At 39.4% G+C, this 24411-nt stretch overlaps 1 protein-coding gene across 3 annotated transcripts; it reads left to right on the forward strand.

Moving 5' to 3' along the window:
* CENPC (centromere protein C) lies at positions 1-23885 on the forward strand. Of its 3 annotated transcripts, none has more exons than XM_071807822.1 (18): positions 1-197; positions 2734-2780; positions 3983-4044; positions 4516-4607; positions 5608-5683; positions 5939-6011; positions 6934-7134; positions 7833-8074; positions 8759-9599; positions 10213-10251; positions 11470-11543; positions 12433-12498; positions 13706-13810; positions 14623-14721; positions 18228-18323; positions 18596-18750; positions 19315-19405; positions 19980-23885. In XM_071807822.1, the coding sequence occupies exons 1-18, from the start codon at positions 102-104 to the stop codon at positions 20054-20056; spliced, it is 2532 nt and encodes an 843-aa protein (XP_071663923.1). In that variant the 5' UTR covers positions 1-101; the 3' UTR covers positions 20057-23885. The 3 variants fall into 3 exon arrangements, with proteins under 3 accessions (XP_071663923.1, XP_065692537.1, XP_071663924.1); XM_065836465.2 differs by having other exon boundaries at positions 2-197; positions 7695-8074; XM_071807823.1 differs by lacking the exon at positions 1-197 and adding an exon at positions 3666-3832 and having other exon boundaries at positions 7695-8074.
* The last annotated feature ends 526 nt before the right edge of the window (positions 23886-24411 follow it).

The raw sequence follows: 24411 nt of genomic DNA on the forward strand, positions 1-24411 counted from the left end.
CGGCGCAGTGTCTGTAGCCGGTGCGCGCGCTCAGCGGAAAGAGGACAGCGGTTCGAAAACGGCGGGAGGGACTGGCGGCGGCGTGTCGTCACGATTCCGGAATGTCTTCGTCCTCATCGCAGCGGCGTGTCGTCACGGTCCCGGGGTCCGGGATGTCTTCGTCCTCATCGCGGCGGCACCGGCTGGCGGAGGACTTGGTGAGAGAGCGCGAGCGCGGGGGAAGCGGCGGGATGAGGGGGGGGAGTGTGCTCGTGTGTGCGTTTTGGGGGCAGGGGCCATTCTCTGCCATTACAGTCGGCGCGCGGCCCTGTCCTGCCGGCGATCCTGAGGGGCGGGCCCGGCGCGCCTTCAGGCCCTGCCGGCGGGGCTCTGAGGGCCTTCACCGCTTTCCTCTGGGCAGGACGGGGCCGGTGTTAGTGCTCTGCCCTCCCTCGTGGCCCTGGTTGCTGGCACAACTATTTTCTGCTCTGATGTTTGTCAGATTTGTCAGACGCAGCTGCGTCTGTCGGTTGTCTCTGGAGATCTTCCTTGCACGGGTAAGCATGTGAAGAACCACCGCCTCTTGTTTAGACATGCGAGAGGTGTCCTCATCTCATGCTGCCGTCCTCTGGCAGAGGTGTGTGGAAAGTTTAAAAGCTCTCAATGTGTGGCGGTGTATGAACACAGCAATAAAGAGACTGTTAAAAGCTCATTTAGATTAATTACAGGAATATTTCATTTTTTTCTATGGAATATTGCTTGCCAGTTGAATAGACGGTACTTGCTACAAGGGGAAGAAGTTGAAGGCTGAGTGTTTGGTTTGCTGTGAAGAACAATTCTGTACTCTTTCTGAAGTGATGACTTTTTGTCAGGTTTTTCCCTGTACAACCTAAAGTTTTTTCCTGCCTTTTTAAGCTGATGTTGAAAATTTCATTAAATCATTTCAGTAGGGTCAGACCCTCAAGGATTATTGAGTCCAGCCATTACCTAACTCTAGCACTAAACCATGTCCCTGAGAACCTCATCTAAATGCCTTTTAAACACCTCCAGGGATGGTTACTCCACCACTCCCCTGGGCAGCCTATTCCAATGACTGACAACCCTTTCCATGAAGAATTTCTTCCCAATATCCAATCTAAACCTCCCCTGGTGCAACTCGAGGCCATTGCTTCTTGTTACTTGGGAGAAGAGACCAACACTCTCCATGCTACAGCCTCCTTTCAGGTAGTTGTAGACAGTGATAAGGTCTTTCCTCAGCCTCCTTTTTTCCACGCTAAACCCACCAGGTCCCGCAGCCACTCCCCATCACACTTGTGCTCCTGCCCCTTCACCAGCTCTGTCACCCTCCTCTGCACTCTTTCTAGTACTTCAATGTCTTTCTTATGATGATGGGCCCAAAACTGAACACAGTTTTCAAGGTGGGGGCCTCACCATTGCTGAGTACAGTGGCACGATTACTTCTCTAGTCCTGCTGACCACACTGTTCCTGATGCAAACCAGGATGGTGTTGGCCTTTTTGGCCAGCTGGGCACACTGCTGTCTCATGTTCAACCAGCTGTTAATCAACACCCTCACATCCCTTTCTGCCAGGCAGTTTTCCAGCCACTCTTCCCCAAGCCTTTAGCACTGCCTGGGGTTGTTATGAGTCAAGTGCAGGACCTGGCATTTGGCCTTGTTAAAACTCATAAATTGGCCTCAGTCCAATGATCCAGCTGGTCCAGATCCCTCTGTATGGCCATCCTGCTCTCCAGCAGAGGAATTTGCAGTGGAATAAATCCTTGTGTGGTTTAGGTTAGTTTTATTACCAGAAGTAATATCCAATGAGGAGTCACAAAAAAGTACAAAGAAAGGTTAGTGTGGCAAACTTAGGAAGAGTGTGCTGAATTCTGTTGTTAGGGATAGATGATCTCCATGCTGCGCGTACACTCTATTCCAGTTTACACAATTGAAGAAGAGGTCATTATTTTTTTTTAGTTAAACATTTAGAATTTTTCTTGGTGAAAAAGTACACTCTACTTAGCGCTCTGATTTTTCTTGACTTGGTCTTCCTTCTTGTGTTTATCTACATCTTTGCCTCTTCCCAGCTGAGTAAGCTTTATTTCATTTGTTGATACAGAGAGTAATGCTGGTAATTAATGTACTGTCATTTGACTTACTGTCACTCTAGTTGGAATACTGGCTGACTGGAGTATTGTCTGGTATTGAATGACTTAAGTTACACTCCCAGTTCAAATATATGACCGAGTGCTGGGAGTTACTCGAGACTCCATTTTTACCGTGAAACAGCTGATGTCATCCTACCTGTCATGCCAATGTCATCCTACCTGTGAGAAACATGGCCTAAGAATCTTCATGTGAGCAGTTCTCCAAGAGCTATGGATGTATTGTAAGGTTATGTCCTGGCTTGCTTTGTGGTAATACATTCCATTCCTTACTTAAAAGGGTACTTCTGTCATCATCACAGCATTGCTAACTAATTCCTTAAATTCTCTGTGATTTTATAAGTGTCTCTGACTTTAAATGCAACAGGTACTTGATGGTTCTTGAGGAAAGTTGAATTTCTGGCAGTTGGTACAGGGGTTATAGCAACTGGTGGGTTCTAAGAAAAACAGGAGTGTGGTAACTCACACTAGTTTCAGGTGGATCCAGAATGTTTGAGACTTGCTTACATGACAAACAGGAGATTGGTTACTTATTTGTTTTGCTATGAAGTGTCAACATGTTTAGTGAAAACTGATTCTTATTTCTTCACAGAATTATCTTAAAACTGACTACAGACCAAGATTCTGCTGTGGAAGAGGGTAATTTACATTTACATTTTTATTCTTAGATAAGGTTGTCTGGAAAACTTGTGTTGATTTTCATCTGAGAGCTTAATGTCAAAACTATTGGATGTATCCTATTAAACTGATCATATGATGTTTCCCATTTTTTTTGTATTTCTTAACTGTGGGTGAAGCAAGTTGTTCTGGGGGACAAAGCATCAAGGGTTTCCTTCATATTCCTATGCTGAGGCAGCAGAATGTGGTGTAGCTGTACCTAAGCTACCCTTGCGTGTGCTGTCTGAGCTTGGAAGCGGTGGTCTGTGCAAACATTTTGCCCTTAGGGAGGCACAGAAGTGAAGTGTGGGCAGAGTTCTAGCTTGAGTTCTTTGGCCCTTGCAGGTAGATGTTATGGATGAGTTTGAGTATTTGCAGTGCTGCAGCTTTCTTCAAAGATATGCCAGGAGGCAGTCAACTTTTTGTTACCGGAGTCCATTTTTAGACATGCATTTCATGAGCTTACCAAGTTACCTGTTTTTAAAGGCATATATATAATAATCTGTGTGGGAGAAATGTTATGTGGATTTTCTCTTCTTACTTTGGTTTTCTGTTATTTTGGTTTTGATTAACATGGTCCATTCTCGTTTGCCCCGGGGAGGTATGAAATAGTAATCCAAGCAGCTGAGCTGTTTGCTTACTCACAGGTTTGATACCTCAAGGCAGTTTTGCTGCTGAACCTTTGGAGAAGCACATAGTAACTGGATAAGTGGTAGAAAAAGAAACAGCCCTTGTATGAAAGGGTAGATGTGCATCCTACACATAAAATTTCTGGGTCTGCTGGGGCTGGAATCATTGTGCAGGAAACATTACTTGAAGACTGATTTTTTTTTTTTTTTTTTTTTCCTAATGCATTACTTCAAGCAGAAAATCTCTATTCATCCCAAAGCTCTGTTGGGCTGTTGCAGTAGTTGTATGCTTTCTCTTATGTAGAGATATTTCTTCCTTCTCATAATGTTCTGTGATAGTGGGGCTTCCTCTTCTGGAATCCTGATTTAGATGAATTCCTTTGTGGATATCTGTGCACGGAAATGGTAAGTAAAATATATTAAATCTGGGACTAGTGGAAATAATCTAAATTTGCAGATATTAAGAACTTCAATGCTATTTTATTGCTGAGATGGGAACATTTAGTATTTTTGATTGAAAATGTTGTTTTTTTTTTTGTTTTGTTTTCTTTATAGAAATGAGATTAACGTACAGCCAGATCAAGATGTGATGAAATTCATAGAGGATTGGTTTAAAAGTAAGCTTTTATTTGGTATCCTGCTTAATTTGCTGGTTTAAAAAAAACCAAAAAAACAAAAAAACCAAACCAAACAAAGAAAAAAAAAAAAAAAAACAAAAAAACAAAAAAACCACAACAACAACAACAAAAAAAACCCAACAAAACCCAATCAAACCCCAAAACCACAAATAAACCAAAACAAAACCAACCAAACCAAACAAAAAAAACCCTAACAATAAGAGACAACTACCCCATTTATTTCTTTTATTATATCCAGTGGTAAATAAATAGAAATAAAATGGATAAAAAGTCCTTCTCTCACTCTTTAAATGCACCCCTTTCCCAACCTTTTAAACTGTATTTTAGCTCTCTGATAGAGGTAATATTTTTCCTAAGTAGTCATGACCTTAATGAGCCTTAGCGACTTGTTAACATAAATGAAATGTGGACAATTGCAAGAATCCCTTATTTAGAGATTTTTCTTTATAGATGCTGACAGTGATCTGACTATAGAATCTCCCAGTCCAAACCTTTGCTTACCTTCTGTTGTCCAAGATGAGAAGACTACTTCAAGCACAAGTGTAAGTTAGTTAAGGCAATGTCACAACTTAGCGTTGGGTACAGTTTCACTTGAGTACAAGTTTAGTTGTCTAGAATTTAGTTCTCGGTGAGTGTGGAATGAATAAGCTCCATATATCACATGTATTAGTATCTCTAGGCTATAATTTAGCCATCTGTAGTAGTTGTTGGTGATAGTTTTTCTTCTTTCGTTGTGACCTAATAGTAAGTATTCCATAACAAGGTTTATTTAATAGCTTCTTTTCTTGGCTTTTTGCTAATGAAAGCTTTACCAGCTTTTTGTCCAGGATAGTTACATTTCTCATGGCATTGGGCTGAAGCATGCTGCTGTGTAACTAGGGGCGAGTATGGCTGTCTTGGACTCCCTTGGGGCAATTGAAAAATAATTATTTTATAAAACCAGCTTCTCAATTCCTGATAAACAGGTACAATATAACATTATCCTCGTAACTTTATTGAAGAGTGGAAACAAGTTGAAGGACTTGTTAATACGTTGTCTGAGAGAATGATGCAAATAGTCTAGTTTGTATATTTAGTTTGAATATTTTGGTTCAATTTTTTTTTTTTTTTGTAAAGTGCTGAAAACAGGCATCGTGTATAATGGTGTTTGTTTACTTTAGTCTGATGTTAGAATACTGTATAATCTCGAAGTAATTCTTGCAAAACCCCAGCCTGACTTAATAAAGGTGAATTAAATAATTTATTCATTCAAAGAAAAGAATAAATAGCCTGCTTGTGGACTAGCAGGATGTCTTTGTAAAACTGCAAATTGATTTTTACATTGTACAGTGTACCTGTTGATTGAAATTTACAGTTAGTTATAGAAGGTCTTACATGATAGAAAATTGAAGTGTCTAGTTATAATAAAATGGTGCTTCAAATGTCTAGGAAGTAAGGGAAGGAAATTATATAGTGTTCTGTAAAAATTTTTGTTCCGTTCAAAATACTGTTGCTTTATAAAATATTTTTCTTTCTCTCGTTATTCTTTGTCAACTCTGACAGCCAAATGCAGGGTTAAGTAGCTCTGTGAAAAGAGCCTGTAATTCTGCAGAGTCCTTGCCTACAGTCAACAGCAGAGGTTGGTAGCACTATCATAAAGTTTCTTGGGGTAACTATTTCTTGGGATTTTGCAAGCTTTTGAGTAGACAAATTAAACCTATTCAATATATATGGCAAATGGTTACATGAATTGCCCTTGCAGCCTGCAATACAGGATTGCATAGCCAGTTCTAAAAACAAACAAACAAACCAAAAAAACCCCACCACAGTCTCATGTGTCCACATGAGAAAGAAATATCTGAAAAGATACACACAATTTCTGCTGTATTTTCAGACCCTGAGGATGATCATGCACCTGTTGGATCACCTATTCTTTTGGAGGAAGTGGAAAGTTCTCCTGTACATAGGTAAGTAGAGCTGATCGTCGTGGTCCAGTTCCCCCCTTTGTCCCATTTTCGGGTACATGAGCACAGTGATTTCAATCGTTTATGAGTTTGGATTGTGAACTCCAAAAAAATAGTTCCAGGCTTTTTAGACAGTTCCTGTATCTGCGTTTTAGAAAGGACAGCATTATTCTTCATGAAGTATTCTGCTGATAAGGGTTAATTTCCAAAAGTGCAGTACCCAAATGCAGGAAGCATATCAGAATAGATCCAAACTCATTTTTTCCAGGGAAGTGCCCCAAATCATCAGCTTCTCACATAATCTAGACTTTTTCAGTGAACTCTGTTGACAGTGTTGACCTTACAAGTTAACAAAAAATTTGCTAAAGCAGAGATGAGCAGTCACTGTTCCTCTCGCTCTGAAGATACAAATGTTTTATCCAAAGCAGAACAACTTCAGTTGTGGTCATTATCTACTCCTTGAGAAACTGGAAGCCCAGCTGCAATAGTGGCCAGTAGTCTCAGCCCCTGTTCTGCTTTCCTGGAGGACTGAGTCTCCAGGGCAGGTCACTGAGAAGGACTGACACTGGTCCCATTGACACATGATGTAGTGAGACTAGGAAGAGAGTGCATCTAGGGTTTGGGAAACCTCACAATTCCTGCAGCACGTTCTCCTAAAAATAGAGGTTTGTCTTGTGCAGCCTGCACTTTGATCAAGAGTCATAAGGTGACCCATGTGGCTTTATTGATTTAGACACTTGCTACTTACTAGGCTGGGCAGTAGCACTGCTAACCTGTGTTCTAGCAAATTGCCAAATGGAAGGCTTGTTTGTAACAAGTGAGGTGCTGTCAGCAGGAGAAAATGAGAGCATCTGTCCATCCACACAATACTTTTCTGTGCACACAATTTATAGTGTCATATGTGAATGTTCTTTCTCATACACAGGTTACATTTGGATGACCAGAGTACTGCTGCAGTGAAGGGCTACTCGGAAGGCGAAAATTTGGAAGACCTTCAAACTGCAAGAGATGAGCAGGTTGATCTCCTGCAAGGAACAGAATGTACTGCTATGTCTTCTGTATGGAAAGAGAAGTCTTTTGCTTTGATGGCCTTAGCAGCTCTAGCACCAGGAACGCTTGGAGAAAGGTACATAATTGGCCAGTAAAATAACTTAGGCCTGAGTACTGGAGCAATGTCCTTGTATCTAGAAACATGGTCTGGGAGAATGTTTTGTGATAGTCCATTGTTCTTGAAAAATGCAACTTCAGAAAGTGTTTGTGCTGTTAAGATTTAACACTGCTGTTACTTTTGTCTGCCAGTAAAATAGTATGTAGCTGTTGAATAGTATTTCAGATTGAGACTGAAATGTTATGATAGGTAGGTTTGAGGATTCAGGAAAACCTGATGTGATTCTGAAGTTAGCAGTGATCAAGCAGATCTGAGCTAATCTGGATCTGACTGGTTAGATAGGAAGTTGACTACCCAGTGTTTGAGAAAAAATGAGATATGAATGTGAGGCCAAAGCAAGAAGAAGCAGGCCTTGTCGTCGTTTTGAAGAGAAAGGGCAATGAATGATGGACTTCAATTCTTCGGAGGAATGTCCTGTAGTGTGTTCTAGAGTCACCACTAGATTTGCAAGGTTGAAAGTTTTGTCTTTTTTTTTTTTTTTTTTTTTAAATTATGAGAGTACTTTGCCTCTCCTTTAGGTATTCAGCCTCAATATCACAGCCATTACTGCCTCCTGTCAAAGATCAAGCTATAGAAGTAGAAAGTGAATGTGAATTTTTAATTGTATCAGATGATGCATCTCTTACTTCTTCGTTTTCAATACCCTGGAAGAACAGCAAATCAAAAAAAGATGGCTCTGCAACTCCTGTTCTGAAATCTCAGCCCTCTGAAAAGAAGACAACAGAGAGTAAGAACCGCAAGAACAAAAAAGTACAGGGTGAAGCACTTAGTAAACAGAAAATACCTGTTTCGGATGTCCGAGTACGTGACTCCAAAGCAGCACCACAATCAGATCCAGTCTCTTCTAACAGTGAAAAAAAGGTCTTTAAGTCTCGAAGGCAAAGCAGTGCTCATATGGGTAAGTAATTTGACAGGTATTCAGACTTCTGCTTCAAGGTTGGCTTACTGGATTTTTTTTCTGTGTTATTTTATTGTGCAATGAGAATAAATTAGGTGAGAGATGTTAATGTATTCCTAACTGATGTTTCAGCAGCACAGTTAGGCTTGGGTATATATAAGGCAGAGATACCATGTTTTTGCTCTTTTTTTTTTTTTCTTTTTTTTTCCTCCTTTTTTTTTCCCCCCTTAGCCCTTTCTGTTAGGACACTAAAAAAAATTTAAGTGAGCAGTGTTGAGTTTTCTTATGAGCAGACGAAGTTAGGTACCCACAAGCTATTGCTCCTCTCTCTGGAGAAACGAGGTTAAGATATGTGGTTTGAACTGGAGGGGATCATTTTGTAGGAATTACTTGGTCAGTTTCGTAGCCGGGAGCACTGAAAATTGGAAGGCAGACTGCATGTAACATTTCTGCCCTCTTTTTCTGCTAGGGAATACTGGAATTACACCAAAAATTTGATTTTTTCATACACTGTGGTTTAGAGAAAGCCTTCTTTTAACCATCAGGGAAAAATATGGTTTTGTCATACTTTTTTTTTTTTTAAATGATTCTTGGGGTTATTTTTATTTGCTCAGATATCAACATATTCCTTCAGGTTTTCATGGGTTAAAGATATTAATATCCAAGTGTTCTGTGTATTGATAGGAAAGGCTAAAAAGAATTCACTTAGGCAAGGCTCTCCAAACCAGAAAAATGACACGTTCTGGGAAACAGAAGCCAAAGAACTGGTGTTGCCACAATCTGGATTGGAAACAGAAACATCTGGATCAGACCAGTGTAAACCACAGATGATGCCAAGTGAGGATTTGCCTGTGCCCTCAGCTGGGCATCAGCACGAGTGGACTGCCTCTCTAAAAACTTACCTCAAGTCTTCCAAATGTCTGCAATTGGCTTCAAAAGCTTCTCAGCACCTAGGTCATAAGAAACAAAATGCTCACGAGAAGCTTTCAAAAGTAGCTGAGAGACTGGCAGAAGGTCTGAGAGAGAAGCATAAAAAATCTGGCAAGAAAAGTAGTAATAAAAAGCCTCAGTTACAAAGAGGGGAGAGTTCTGACAGTGAAGCTGATGAGGAAGGGTTGGAAATACAGCCTGTACAATTGCCTGAAGTGTTTACCTTACCCCTGCCTCAGAACTTACAGACTTATGTGGTTCAAAAGTTGGATAAGTCTGGAAAACCTAAAAATGCATGGGACACATGGAAGTCACTTGGTGATACTGTTAATACAACTGTAAAAGCAATAGACATAGACAGCGTGCAGAATTCTGAAAAGAAACAATCATCAACTAAGTCAGGGAAGATGCCCAAGAAGATTCCTCACAGAACCAGTAAAGATGTTTTCTCAGACCCTGAGGACACCTCAGATACTCAAAATACAATGGATTCTGACAGCTCTTCTATACAGCATGCGACAAGAAAAAAACAGAAGCCGTTAGCCATAAAAATAAAAAGTAACAAAAGAAAACGTAACATGCCACATGGACTACAGTAAGTTGTTTTGTGGTTTTTTTTTTTTTTATGTAATGCTTTACAGGTGTGGTGGAACTTGGTAGATAATTGCATGCATTTTGTTAACTTCTAAGCAATAATGGCACAATTCAAACATGGGACAGTTTCAGGCTGGTTGAATAGTTAATGAGAAACTAAGTAGTGTATTCAACATCCTATTCTCAGAGGTGGCTGCTAGATCTAGTGTCTCCTTCTGCATAAGGGAATTTGTGCTGGCATTTTTAAAGTGTTGTTTTGAGACCTGAGTAGCGTGTCCAAGTTAAAAACAAACTAAACTCCCACATGGGCACACAGCCCCACCCTCTCAGAATGTCACTGTCAGATTTGTCACTTCAGTTACAAATAATACAGTGTTTAGTTCTTGAACCAAATTTATTTTTTGTGGAAGTAATTTTACTAATAATTGGTAATCAAAAGAGGAATTTCTTTAACCAGTCTAATTGAAGTTTTTAATTACTGTTCTTTACGTTGCTTTAAAAAAAATAATTGTTTTCGTATGGTTGTGTTCAGTACAGAAAATTACTGACCTACACGTTCCTTCCAGTAAGTAAAATTGACCTAGTAAACGTAATAATAATTGTTTCTCTTCTAGAGATTCCTTTGCAGATGAGGAGGCTGTGGGTTGTGAAAGGTAATTTCCTGAGTTGTCTGTAAAACTTGCGTTGAATCCCACTTCTGCCCTGTGGAGGCAGAACAGCTCTTTAGTACTAACTGTGTTCTACTAGCAAAGAATCTTGTAGAAAAGAGGCCATGACTCATGCCTGAGTTGTTTAAAATACCATGCTAATGCAAGCTAATGAACTTATAAAGTTATTGTTCCCATCAGGAATAACTTTTCCTTTGAGGCTTGCTTCTGTACTATCGCGTGATTTTTCTTCTTCTTTTTTTTTTTTTTTTTTTTAACTCATAGACCTCATATCAACTGTACTAATAAAGGTGCTATAAACTAGGGTATAGAACTGTATCTGGAATCAAAACTCTTGTCTGTGCAGGTAAAAGTGCACATACCTTTTCTTTCATGAGATGGGAACTTAATAATAAAGCAAACAGAAACATCAATTAGATTCTGATATTGTAATTCTACTAAAAAATTTATCGTTTTATTCTAAGTAAACCTGTTGCAGGCTGACTTGGACAAACTGGCGCTACGCAGTGTAGGTGTGCTAATATAGCATTGAAATGCATCTTTTGGAGTTCAGGTGGATCACAGCTGAGCTTTATTGGCGTGGTAAAAGCTGTGAAGCACAACCACAGATGGGGAAGGAGGCAAGGTTAGGGGTACCAATGCTGAGGCTGCAAGAAAAGGCCTATTATAAGTGTCCTGGTTGCTGGAGAACCTCTGGTGGAGTTATATGTATGTTAATTATTGTTGTTTTATGGGCAAGGTTTTGACAGCATATATGTATTACAAATTACATTTACAAACTGTTTTACTGTCCTTTCCTTACAGTATGCAGAACATTTATTTGAAGTGCTTTTATAATCATGGCCTATGGCAAATTATTTGAAAGGTGTTACAGAGGAGAGAAGGAGGTCTGTTTCTTTTGGAAAGGAGGAAACGGAAAAAAGTGACAAGATTTTGGGGAAATCTCTGCAGAGAGATGATATAAGCAGTAGTTTGCCTGATAATAGAGCAGAGGAGCAATTGATGGATTTCAGATCTGTGATTTCTGACTAGCAGTCATTTGCTTCAGTGTCTGATTGGTACAGACGGATGATTAGAAGGAAAAAACAAACTTGCATGACAGAAAAAAAACCCTTAAAAGTTGCTAATTTTTGGTGCTGCTGTAATTTAATGTATTCAAGCAGGTGTTTTTGTTGTGTGTTGTGTGGCTTTTGTTTTTTGAAGTGGGCCTGTTCTAGAACCTGGTGACAAATTTACTTCCAGAAGTAATTCTTCTGAACAGGATAGTACATTTTCAGGTAAGGTTTAACGTTGGTATTTCTTGCATTTGATGTATAAACGTCTTAAAAGCTGTAGTCGATGGTAATTTCTGTTGTATTCTGCTTGTCCAGAATAAGAAATGCAGATTGTATTGGCTGTGGTCACATTGTTGCCCAAGTATGTGATGCATTATGCCAACTTTCCATGGTGTTAGCTTTGGAAGGATAAGTGTACTACATGATTTGGCATCAAGCCTACCAGGATAAAGTTATCCTTCCAAAATACTTTGAACAAATTTTTTAGACTTACGTTGTACCAGTTCTGTGTGTTGCCATGTAATGCACTATATTTGATTACTTCTTGCCACACTAGACCAAAATTTAGGCCCGTTAGCCTGAAAATATTTTGGTTTTCTTGTACTAATACCTTTTTCTACACAAGTTGCATGTACTGTTGTGATGAATATGAGCTCTGGGGATAGAAAGTCTTTTTGTTAGTTTTTCAGAGCCAGTTGTACAAGTTATTAGTTCATGCAGCGCTTTCTTTGGACACCTAGTTCTGTGTGCATTCTGCTAATAAGTTTGTTCTAAAGTTAAGCTCGAGTGGTATAAAGTGAAATGACTTTGCACTTCAATCAATAAAATGATATGTGTAGTTATAATTTGCCAGTGTTTTTCAGAGTTAGGGGTCTGAGGAATATCTACTTGAATGCATAGTTTTAATGTAATTTTCAAGCTTACAATGTTTAAGATCAAATTACATAGACTGTTTAATCTACATTTGGTTTTACATATGTTTAAAGACAAAGTGTAAGTGGGAGCACTGACACTGGGACTTCTGTTTGTATTACTTTTGCTTGTAGCAAGTATGCTGGGTAAGAGTCAGGAATAATAGATTATAGTGTGTTGTTTTGAAATGTATTTTCAGAGAATTCTGAAGACTGGAATTGTCAAGTAAAAAATCTGTTGTCAGACACCGTAAGGCATAAAATAGGTAAGAGTATTTTAAAATGTCTTAATACAAGTGTGTAAATACCAATAGATTTCCAACTTGATGTAAACTTTGCTGAAGGAGAGACAGAGAAAAACACCTAGAAATGGGTTCATATGTTAGTGTTGACAGATATGGTTTTTGGTAGTTCCTTTTCAGGGTATTATGTGACCTTGCTCTAACTTTTAAGTCACTTTTAAAAACTTCTGGTGTTTTTATGTTTATTATATTCAATTATTGTCTTTTAACTGTCACATTTCCATTTTTCATTTAATACTGAGTCAAGGCAGTGCTCTGACAGTTCAGTGGGAACAGTAAGACTTTGAATTAGTTTCACACAGTGTAACTGAGGATGCAAATAACCTGCCTTCTTTGTTCATCCGAGTCCAGACAGGATGGAATGATGGCCATGCCAGTGGATTGTAACTCCACACTGATCTGTTTTAATTGTTTTGTTCACTTCATTATTATTTTATGAACAACACTGCAGTTATCTACCATCAAAAACGATTTCAGCAAGTTTGGCTGTGGTCTTTGTTTGTTTTGTTTTTCATTTAAATATTCTTGACTAATTTGCTCTCAACTCTCTTAAGGGGCTTTTATGCTTTCTTACACTAAAATATAGGATCTTACTGTATTCATATACAGCAGTTCAGAAAAACTGAAAGTACCTTCAGACTTCTCTATTATATAGTATCTGAGAAGTCAGATGGTAGGGTTTCTGTCAGCAAAAGTGCTGTTTTTCTGGGCCTGGAGGTGGAACATAAGAATCTGGAAGAGGAGGGTCTTTGTTATTCTCGTATTGCCATAACCGTGGCATTGCCTGTTCACTCTGGCTAATGAAATTCCTCAGGTTTAAGCAGGCATCTTTGTTGAGAGCTTTGTCTTCACAGTGGTAGCCTGTTTTCTGCTCCTTGTGCTTGATCCCCTAATGTCTGTATCTCAGTGTTCTATTAAGATATACAGAATGAAATCTAATGTAAAGTCAACATGGTGACTGTTTAAGAAAAAGAAGAGTGAAATACTCATGTATGCAAAAGATGGCTTTTGGCAAGACTTGATTCCCTTTTTCTGTCATGATAGCAATGGGATATAAATATCAGCTGGGAAACGCTGACAGCCTGATCTGGAACAACAAGAAAATTTAAAGTATTGCACTTCTGAATTTTCTTTTCATACTTAATATGAATGATTTCACCCTTTAAATTAGTAATGCCTTCCAACACGCCTAATGTTCGTCGGACAAAAAGGATACGAATGAGACCTCTGGAATATTGGCGAGGCGAGCGTGTAAACTACACGATGAGACCTTCAGGTATTGCTTCCAAAATACCTATTTGCTTTCTCCTGATAGGGAATTAAAGGGGAAATCTGTGGGTTAATCTTGTGCCATGAGAGCTTTGAGATGGTTACTGTTTGGTCCTTTTGAGTAGGTCATCTTTCCCTGTAACCTTTTTCCTTTCTTGCTATTCCTCTTTCAGATAGAAATAGCATCAGCAGAGCATGTGAAGTTCCATTGCCTTAGCTGTTTAGGGAAGAACAAAACAGTTTCTCTGTACTAGTTGGCTTATTACATGCAACAGTTCTATCCAATACCAGAAAAAAGAGACAACTTACTGGAGCATTCTTTGGGTTGTTTCTGTGGGGATTACTCTCCAGAGCTGTTATAATTTATTCCATGTCAGTGTTAAATGCCAAAGTGATCGAATACATTTTATTCAAAGGGATTTTTATTTTTTTTTTTTCTGGCAGTTCAGCCTAATTTGGTCCTTTCCTCATTCAAGAGTCTGCTTGAAAACAGTATTTCTTTATGTCCCTACAATTGATACAATTTGTTTCAAAACTTGACCGTCATGTAATGGTTTTTTAAAATGTTCTTTGACTGAAATACAATCAGATTATTTTCTAAAGCTGTGGGTTATACTGAACTCTGAAAAACTTGATGTTGAAAAGCTTGTGTGTTTGTGTTTTTTTGTTTTCCCCTGGCTCTAAAACTATATGAAAAGTTCAGCATCAAGGAAATGAATTATCAACTGAAATGCTTGTAGGTTGTGCAAAACTGCCTTCTAAAATAATTATTATGACTTAGTGAACTTTGTCGCTTTGATTGACTTTCTTTTGTTTCAGGAGAGCTTGTGATTAGTGGAATAGTGTGTCCAGAAACAGAACCTCCCAGGAAGATTAAACGGAGGAAGCGTGATCTTAGACAGAAGAGAAATGAAACAAGTATGAGCACAGACTTTATTTTTCTTTTGATACTTAAAAGAAAAAAAAAATCCTGTGATCAAACACTCTGCTGTTAAGATTTTTCTTGTGTAACCACTGAATTCTTTCTCTGGGTGAAAATAATGTTATAATGCAATATGTCAACATGATCTGATGTGGAAAAAACTGTTTTTACTATATCTAAAGCAATGCTGTATGACCTTGTAAAAGCTTAACTTTGCAGTGTTGGAAAGGTGAAGTTAAAAGATGTATCCACGAGCATTGTAGTGCCTTTTAAAGCAAGTGCTGAAGAAAATAAGCTGTACTTCTGTCCTTGATCAGCTCATTGACTAGTGATGCAAATAAGTTTAGTTTCCTAATGCACAGTTAAGGTTAAATACTTTTAGTCACTTTACTGCTACTTATAATATCACATCTGAAAAGGCAGCATATGCTGTCAATAGGGTTATAAACTATTGTAGAATAAATACAAAAAACATAACAGGGTAGTTGATGAGAGCTTTAAGAACAGTGCACAGAATGGGTGAAAGTGGACAGTACCTCTGTGTTTAAACACCAAGGAACAGGCAGTTTTGCCGGAGTCTCTGTGGCCAGTAGATAATCAACATGTAGGTCATAGTTCTCGGAAGGGACATGTGCTCAAAATATTTATTTTTTTTTTTCTCTTCTGTGTTCCCTGTACAAGATGTTTTTCTGCTGAAGAATCTTTCTTTCTGGGGACTCTCTAGAGCTTTTGTTTGAGACCAAAGCACTTCTATGTGAAGTTAACTGCTAACAAATATGAAAAATGCCATATAGTCATGATACAATTCTAAAACAAATGAAGGCTGAAATAATTCTAAAGAAATAAGGAAGCAAATGATGAATCGTAGACTCATTTTGATTGGAGGAGACAGTCATGTTCCTAAGAGCCTCATCTATGTGTCTTTTAAATACCTCCAGGGATGGTGACTCCACCACTTCCCTGGGCAGCCTGTTCCAATGTCCGACAACCCTTCCTGGAAAAAATTTTTCCTGATATCAAATCTAAGCTTCCCCTCGTGCAACTTGAGGCCATTTTGTCTTGTCCTATCACTTGTTACTCAGGAGGAGAGACCAACACCCTCCATACTCCAACTGCCTTTCAAGTAGTTGTAGAGAGTGAGAAGGTCTCCCCTCAGCCTCCTTTTCTCCAGGCGGAATCCTTTCAGCTTCTCCCCATCAGACTTGTACTCTAGACTCCTCACCAGCTCTAGGCCCCTTGCTCTAGCACCTCATGGTCTTTCTTGTAGTTAGGGGCCGAAAACTGTACCCAGGATTTGAGGTCTGGCATCACCAGTACCCAGTACAGGGGACACACAGGCTGGCCACACTACTCCTGATACAAGCCAGGACGTTGTTGGCATTTTTGGGCACATGCTGGCTCGTGTTCAGCTTATGTTGACCAACATCCCCAGGTCCTTTTCTGCTGGGCAGCTTTCCAGCTACTCTTCCCCAAGCCTGTAGGATTGCATGGGGTTGTTGTGACCCAAGGGCAGGACATGACACAGCATTTGGCCTTGTTGAACCTTGTACAATTAGCCTCAGCCTGTCCATCCAGCTAGTTCAGATCCCTCTGTAGAGCTTTCCTACTGTGCAGCAGATCAACACTCCCACCCAACTTGATGTCATCTGCAGGCTTACTGAGGGTACAGAACTGGACCCAATACTGAGCCCTGGGGAGCATCACTTGTGACTGGCTGGCAACTGAATTTGATTCTGTTCATCACAACTCTTTGGGCCTGACCATCCAGCCAGTTCTTTACCTAGTGAAGAATACACCCATCTGAGCCGTCTTGGCACAAATTTATGATGTTGTAGTGTGTTGCATGTAAATTTGAGTTCTTACCTCAAAAAGAAAGTAGCAGGACTAGAGGAGGTTCAGAGAACCTCAGCTTGTCAACAATGCGGAAGGACTTGCAACTGCATGGTGAAGAGAGTATTGCAGGGGTGTGAGCAAGACCTACAATATCATGAGTGGCATGGAGAAGGGAAGTAGAAATTGATGTGGTTTGTTTTGTTGGATTGGTTGTTTTCTTTTTAAACACAAGAACTAGAAGGTATGGAAGGAAGTCAGAGCTGGGTTTTTCAGCCAAAATAAGGTGCCTCTTCTCCCTAAGTGCTCCTTGCCCCAGAATGCTGTGGATAAATGTATTTCTGTAGATTCAAGGCAAGCCCTAGGTAAATTCACAGAAGACTTAACTGTTAATAGCTCTTAAACAAAGCATATTCATATAAATATACATTTTATAAATATAAGTAAACATATATTCATATATAAAAATATATTTTACATAGGAGGTTCCACTTAAATATGAGAAGAAACTTCTTCACAGTGAGAGTGACAGAACACTGGAACAGGCTGCCCAGGGAGGTTGTGGAGTCTCCTTCTCTGGAGGCATTCAAAACCTGCCTGGACACATTCCTGTGTAACCTCATCTAGGAGATCTTTCAAGGTCCCTTCCAACCCCCAAGATTCTGTGATATATTCATAGAAAGCATATTCAGTGAGATTCCTCAGACTGTGCCGTGAGGTGAAGGGCGCTACCAACTTCTACACTAATGCATGCAGCATGAGGAAAAAGCAAGATGAACTAGAAGCCTTGTCCCAGTCCCAGAGATAAAGTTGACACTAGTGCAACCTGGTGGGATGAGTCCTGCGACTGATGTTGCATGAGGGATGGTTACAGGGTATTCAGAAGGGATAGACAGGGCGGGAGGGGAAGGGGGGTGACATTGTGTAAAGCGAAGGGACTGGATTACATGAAGCTGGCAGTTGGTGATGGCCAAGTTGAGAGTCTGAGTAAGGATTAAGGGACAGACAAATAAAGTGGATGTCATCATGGGAGTCTACTATAGGCCTCCCAGCCAGGATGACAACGCTGATTAGTTATTCTTTAAGGAAATAAGTGAAGTCTCCAAGTCACCTGCCCTTGTCCATATGGGGGACTTCAGCTTGCCAGATGTCAACTGATAATATCACACAGCTGGCACCAACGGGTCCAGAAGATTCCAAGATTACTTCTTGGTAGAAGTACTAAGGGAACTGACCAGGAAAGGTGCCTTCCTAGATTTGATACTAACAGTGGGGGTCTCATGGGAGAAGTGGTGACTGGTGGCTACCTTGGCCACAGCAACCATGGAGCAGTCAGGTTCAAAATCTATGCTAATGGAAGGAAAACTACCAGCAAGACCTCAATTCTGCATATGCAGAAAGCAGACTTCAAGTTGCTCAGAGAACAACTTAGTAAGGTCCCCCCAAGGAAGAAGCTTTTGAAGGTGCTGGGGTCCATCAGTGTTGGTTGCTTTTTAAGTACCACCTCCTAAAAGCACAGGACAAGGCAATTCCAAAATGCCCAAAATCTAGCAGATGACGTAAAAAGCCAGCTTGCTTGAGCAGATATCATCTTCTTGAAATGTGGCAAAAAATATGGTCATGTAGAGTGATTTTTCTAGTTTGTTTGTTTGTTTGTTTTTTGTCTCCTCAGGAATTGAGGTACCTGCAAATTTGGATCACACCCTAGCTGATACTTCTAAGCCAACTATTGTACTGGACCCCGTAACAAATAAGGAGGTACTTTTGGGTGAGTTTAAGACCAAGGACCTTTCTGAATTCTGTAGTAAGTGTTTAGATGGATAATTCCACATTGGACATAAAAAGATGAGCTGTTGAAATTGTTAGTGCTCTTCTGGAGAAAAGACACAAGTGTCCTGATTTTTCAGCTAAAGTCTAGCTCTTGAGGGTGTTGCATTGAAACAAGATGTAATGCCTAGGATTTGATAAGCAGTTACCGAGCAAGTGACAGGACTAATTATGTGTCAGTGTTAATGTTAATCTCCTGGACATTTTTTGTAGAATGTGTTACCACTGAAAACAGTCACTCATGCTTCTTTGAAGATGAATCGGTGGAAGTATATAAAAACTTGAATACACCCGCTTTTGCCACTGGTACATTGATTTTGAAACCATTTAAAGAAAAGGGACACCAATATGTCTACATGGATACAATAGTAAGTATCTTTTTTTCTTATTTTGATGTAATGCACTATTTGTAAACAGAAAATCTTAGAATGGTTAGAAATAGTAAATGAAGTTATCAATTTTTTTCAACTGTTTGATTGGTTTTATGTCTTTTGTGTGTGGGGGGGGGGTTTGTTTGTTTGTGGTTTGGGTTTTGTTGTTGTTTGTTTTTTTCCCTTATAATGGAAATAAATACAGAAAACATGAGTGAATCATTTCAGCTGTAACATAAATTATGACCAAAGAAATTTGCTAGAGATATTCTGCCTACACATTACCCTGCTTTGCTTCTTGTGATGTCTGTATGTCCATGTACACTTACTGTCTGGATCTTGTAGGCAAGATAAACAAAATTGCCCCCCAGGCTCCTTTTAAGTTGTGCGCCTTACTTATCAGCAGGGTGAGGAAAAGTGGTTGCAACTCTGCTAGCTTACTTATTTTTGATCCTTGTTACAATGTGCATGCAAAATAAAGAGTATGTTTTCTTGGATAACTTTCTTAAATGTTTGCACAGGAAACATTGCTAATCTTAGAACCCTTTGGCTTTTGTTAAGGCTTTCCATGTTATCCACGGCCGAATTATCGTTACCTTACATAAGTCATCCTATTATCTGACTTCAGGGGATGACTTCTATGTTCCAGCAGGTAAGCATATGTGTTTAAAACCAGTTTGCTGGAGAAGAATGGCCTGTCTTAGTATGCCTGGATCAGCAATGCAATGGTTGTGGTGGGTGATCTTTTCATCAAGTGTGGCTGTGTGTGAGTGTTAGGATGTCTCTCCTTCTCAACATTCAGTGCCTTTTAGATGTTCCTGTATTTGGGATCACACTAATATTGCAAATCCCATATGAAAATGTGCAGGTAAGATTCCATGTGCAGTTTTTTATTGAGATTTTCTACAGGAATAAATTAAAGTAAATTGAGAGGCCTTAAAGTTTTCTTGTGGGTTTTGAGACCTGAGACCTGAAGCCCATTACATTATTTTCAGTAAAAATCATCTGAGCAAACGTGCACTTTAGTCTTACCACAGGTTTAAATAAATGATGCTAGTTGTATTCTTTATCGCTTTGAAATGCAGTTTTGTGCCTCTTAAGAGTAGCATCCCAGATTAGGGGCTAATACTCCTTTTGTTAGAATATATGAAATAAAAATGCACTTGGCTGAAGACAGGACTTCAAAAATTACTTCTAAATAAAACTTTCTCTGGTTTTGTTTGTAGGAAATGAATATAACATACGAAATCTTCTGAACGAAGAAAGTGTTCTTTTCTTCATGCAACTCAAAAAAGACAGGTGAAGAACTTTCCGCAGAAAAGTGTGCTGAAACAATTTTCAAGCATTTGTATGTTTTGAAATTCTTTTTACATACAAAAAGTGTTTGAGTGTGCCCAGCTAAAATCAGCACAAGAAGAGTTAAGAAGAAACCAAAACAAAATACCCAGTAGTTTACTGACAAATGGAAATGACATACTAAAAAACCTCACTCTGCATTATTTCCTGTTCTTGTGTAATCCAAAGACAGAAAGATATGTGGGTAAAACACATTGTTGTTCTATATTGTATTTAAATGCCTAATCTCCCAAAGATGCTTAGCACTTGAAAAAAAATCGACATCTTTAGGAACATCTGATAGATTTAAGTTCTGCCAATACAAACGTCTTGGCATAATCTCTACTTCAATGTAGGACTGTGCTGTTTGCATTCCAGTGATGGTAGTCTAGGGCTGCTGGAATGCTTGTGTGCCAGGGTCCAGCCTTCTTCTCAGATATTAATGACAGGCATTTCTTCCTTGTCTAGCAGATGTATGATTAGTGCCTCAAATTTGTGTTGTAAAAGGGGAGCTCTTAAGTAGGAGCTTATCATTTGTATCTTCCATATGGAAGCTGTGGCTTGATTAACTGTGAACATTGTGGATTGCTTTATTTTGTGTAACTGCGATAGGTTATTGCCAAACATATTACTTTAACATGTCCTGTTGTTTCATTTGCTCTGCTCCTGGATATTAATGAGGGCCTTTGGGAAAATTGTAATTGTGCTGTGTGTACTCCAGAAGCCAAGTCTAGACAGCAGATGGTATACGTAGTGTTTGCTTCCCAAACTCTTCAAGGTTCCTTCTGGCTGAAGATAAGAATAAACAGCAGCTATTCTGGTAGGGTGTGTTATCTCCAGGATCACTGCTATTCTAGAAGAAAAGGAGATAGTGAAAATTGAATTGGAATTGAAAACTGTTTAAGGACCAAATACGTGAGGATTGAGTATTGACCTTGCAAACAGTCTTGGCCATGATCTTCATGCTAAATCTAGAGTATTCTTTAGAGCAGGAAAGATTAATTTGCTTTAGTGCTTCCCTGAAGAAGCTTTCATCTCCACCTGGCTTTGTGTGTCTGTGAAAGCGCTTGGACACCAGGATTTCCCAGTCTCTTCAGATTGGGGAAGTTGAGATAATACCTTCAGATTTTATCATTTGTATTCAACCAGTGGGTCCTATGATTAGTATATATACAGGCTGACAGTGGAAATACTTAGTAGAAGTTATGTGGCATCTGTGCATTCATGATTTGGTCAGGCTCAACTCTGAGAAGATGAAACAGAGGAACACGCCATTTGCTATTTAGTTCTTCCTGTCGTGATATAAACTGTTTGCTGTTGAAGTTCAGACTCCATGGAAGGACCTTTTTTTTTTTCTTCCCAGCTTCAAATTTTGTAAGCAGTTTAGGAGTTAAAAACAAAAGGCAACAAAACCCCCCACATTCAGTTACAACTGATAGTTTGATGTTGGCTGCTTCTCTAAATTCTGAGCTTGGATTGGCCTCTTCAAGGTCAGTGAGATTCAAATACTGTCCCTTCTTTCTTGGAGCCATACCAGCTACCAGATATGCACACATGCTGTCTCCACTGCTTGAGGCGATCCCGCCCAGCAGAACATTTAGTCTGTAAGTCTTTCAGCTCCTCAGGCCTCCAGAGGTCTGACAGTTTGCCACTTGGTAAACAATACAGGGCTAGCATTAGACCAAAGGTAGTCTCTTCCTTACCCAAGCATGTCTCCCGATGGTCAGGGCACAGATGTGATGGTCTCTGAGCCCAACAGCTCAATGATTCCAGCTGAAAGTCAGAACAAGACCACTTTTTAGTTGTCTTAAAGGCCTGGTAGTTCATAAGGATGATACCGTACAGGTTTTCTTCTGCATTACCTCTCTACCTAGGTTGGGTAGCAAAAGGATGCTGTGTGAAGGGGTCAGTGAACACGTATGGACTGTGGAGCTCATGGCCTTAAGGGAAAATGTGAATGTAAGCTGCTAGGGAGCTGAAGGTAGCCTGCCGCTTTCCAGCAACATGCTCCAGTTGATGGGTTCAGATGAGACGTGATCCATGGCTGTTGTTGTATCAGGCTCCAGTGTGCTGCCCGACTCTACCACAACTTGGTAGTGAGGTTGCAAGGAGATATTCTTTGAGTCATGAGTTGATGAGAAATCTGTCCTTCAGGCTGTTTTCTTCAGCAGAAGTAATATGTATGCAGACCTTTTCATGACATGGGTCAGAAGGTGGCAGATGTTCAAGTGCAGGTTGAGGTCAGCATGCTGTGAAAAATAGGGTAGGTTTGGTTAAGTGTGTCACTTTTTAGGCTGGATGGTTTTTTTTTACTTCCTAGCCAGTCAGGTTTTTGTGAGAAATATCCTGTATAGTTTGCAGAGAGTATTTTGTAGTTGAACTGTTGAACGATGTCTCAATTGGTTTGATTTTTTTTTTTTTAATTTTTTATTTGTTTTAGCAGCAAAATCAAGTGTGCCAAGCATGATGGTGTATCTAGGATGGTGCTTTAGTTTGGAAACAATTCCATGATTTGCCACAAGATGGTGTTTCAAGTCCAGCTGTTTGTCCTTGGCTGGCATCTCTTGTCAGTATGGTTTGGTTTTTAAAAAGGAGGAAGAAGACTCTGTTACAAATGGAGATAAATTCTATTGCAAGGAGAAGCTGTAAATCAGCTTCCATGAACATCAGGTCTTGGCACTGAACCTTGCTAAGTTCATTCTCTGAGCATATATATTGTACTAGTTGCAGACACTCGCTCAAAGTTGTTTTTTAAAACACTAGTGCACAGCAGGAGTTGAGCTACATTGTTCACCATTTGTCTGGATTGCTTTTTATTTTAATTTATTTTTAGCTCTGTGAAAAGCTCATTTCCTTGTCAGTAGCCTAAATATACTGTGAGGAGGTGCAGGAGAATGTGCTCTTTTTGTTCCAGGATTCCTATGGGTGCTGATTTGTGCAGTATGGCAGACAAGAATTGGTTGTTAGAAGCAGCAGCTGATGTTCCACCTGTGCCTGCTCTTGTTTTGGCATTGCTCCCATTTTTGGTTATATCAGGCTACCAGTAGTTGTGGGTAGCTTTGGTGATATTATTTTTTTCCTTTACCGAATGGGATATTGTGAAGAAAGAAAAAAGCCTTCTCTGAAATCTTAAGAAGTTAGCATTCTTCTTCCTGCCTATGTGTTTCTTCTTATCAGCATATTTTCTGTTCTGTTGAGTGATCTAACTTTGACTGACTACTGTCATGGTTTCAAATAGGTACATGTTAAAATTATTTAGACTGTGCTCAGATGGCAAAACTTTTTACTTCCACTGGAATACAGAACATCACTTCTACTGGTAGTAGAGATCTGAGCCAGGTTTGTGCTAAACCAGGCCAAAGTAGGTTAGCCAGTGTTATCTGCTGTGGGGTGAAGCTGGGATTGTCATTGTGAGACGTGCCTTTTCTGTTGCCTGTGTGGTACATGTAATGTTCCTGGAGGATATAATGTGTTTAGTGTAATAATTCATAGCTGTCTGTCAAGGATAATTGAGAGGGCTGGAAACAGAAGCAGAGTCAGCTGTTTCATCAGTTTCATGTAACCAGGTACACGTGTTCTATGTTAGGTATTGTTGTAACAACCAGAGCTGTGTTTGAAGGAGCTTAACTGACAATGTCCTACCACAATAAAAAATCAGGTTTTGGAAGGCTCCTTTTGAGAAAATGGCTTTAAAAAAATATTACTGGTTATGAGGTTCTTTTCAAATCTGACTTTCTGTACCTTTTCTTGGTTAGAAAGCTGCTCCTGTCTTAATAAACAAAGCTTTTTGCAGTAAATGGTTGCAAAACTGTCTGATATGTATGCACATACATATTTATACAATGTTGTAAACATAAAATAGGAGAATATGAGCTGAGTAATTACTGAAAAAAGCACCGATAAAACAAACTATTTGGGCACATATACAGTTCCTTCTATTTTTCAGGCACCCAGCTGAATTTGTTATCTGCAGATGATCTTAAATTAACATGTGGGGAATGCAATAAACCTAAAGAGCTATTTCCTCATTTCGTAAGAGCTGAAAAGGTATTTCAGCATGAAGACATATTTCTTATATTTCTACTGATATATGTACTCTGTTGCGTGATGGCTTGCGTAATACAAGATTTACTTTTAAGTGGTGATTGATTACAGATAATACATCTAACTGAAGTGCCTCTTTCATGGTATTGGCAGCTGTTGTAACTGTGTTAAATAAATGTTCTTGACCCTAGGTTTCCCGTAGCATAGTCTGTGCTCTAAAAAATAATCAAATCAAAAGACAAAATAAAAGTACAGTAAGGAAAATGTTTGGACTGGATG

The sequence above is a fragment of the Patagioenas fasciata genome, chromosome 4 (genome assembly GCF_037038585.1).
Source record: "Patagioenas fasciata isolate bPatFas1 chromosome 4, bPatFas1.hap1, whole genome shotgun sequence".
NCBI classification, from domain to species: Eukaryota; Metazoa; Chordata; class Aves; order Columbiformes; family Columbidae; genus Patagioenas; species Patagioenas fasciata.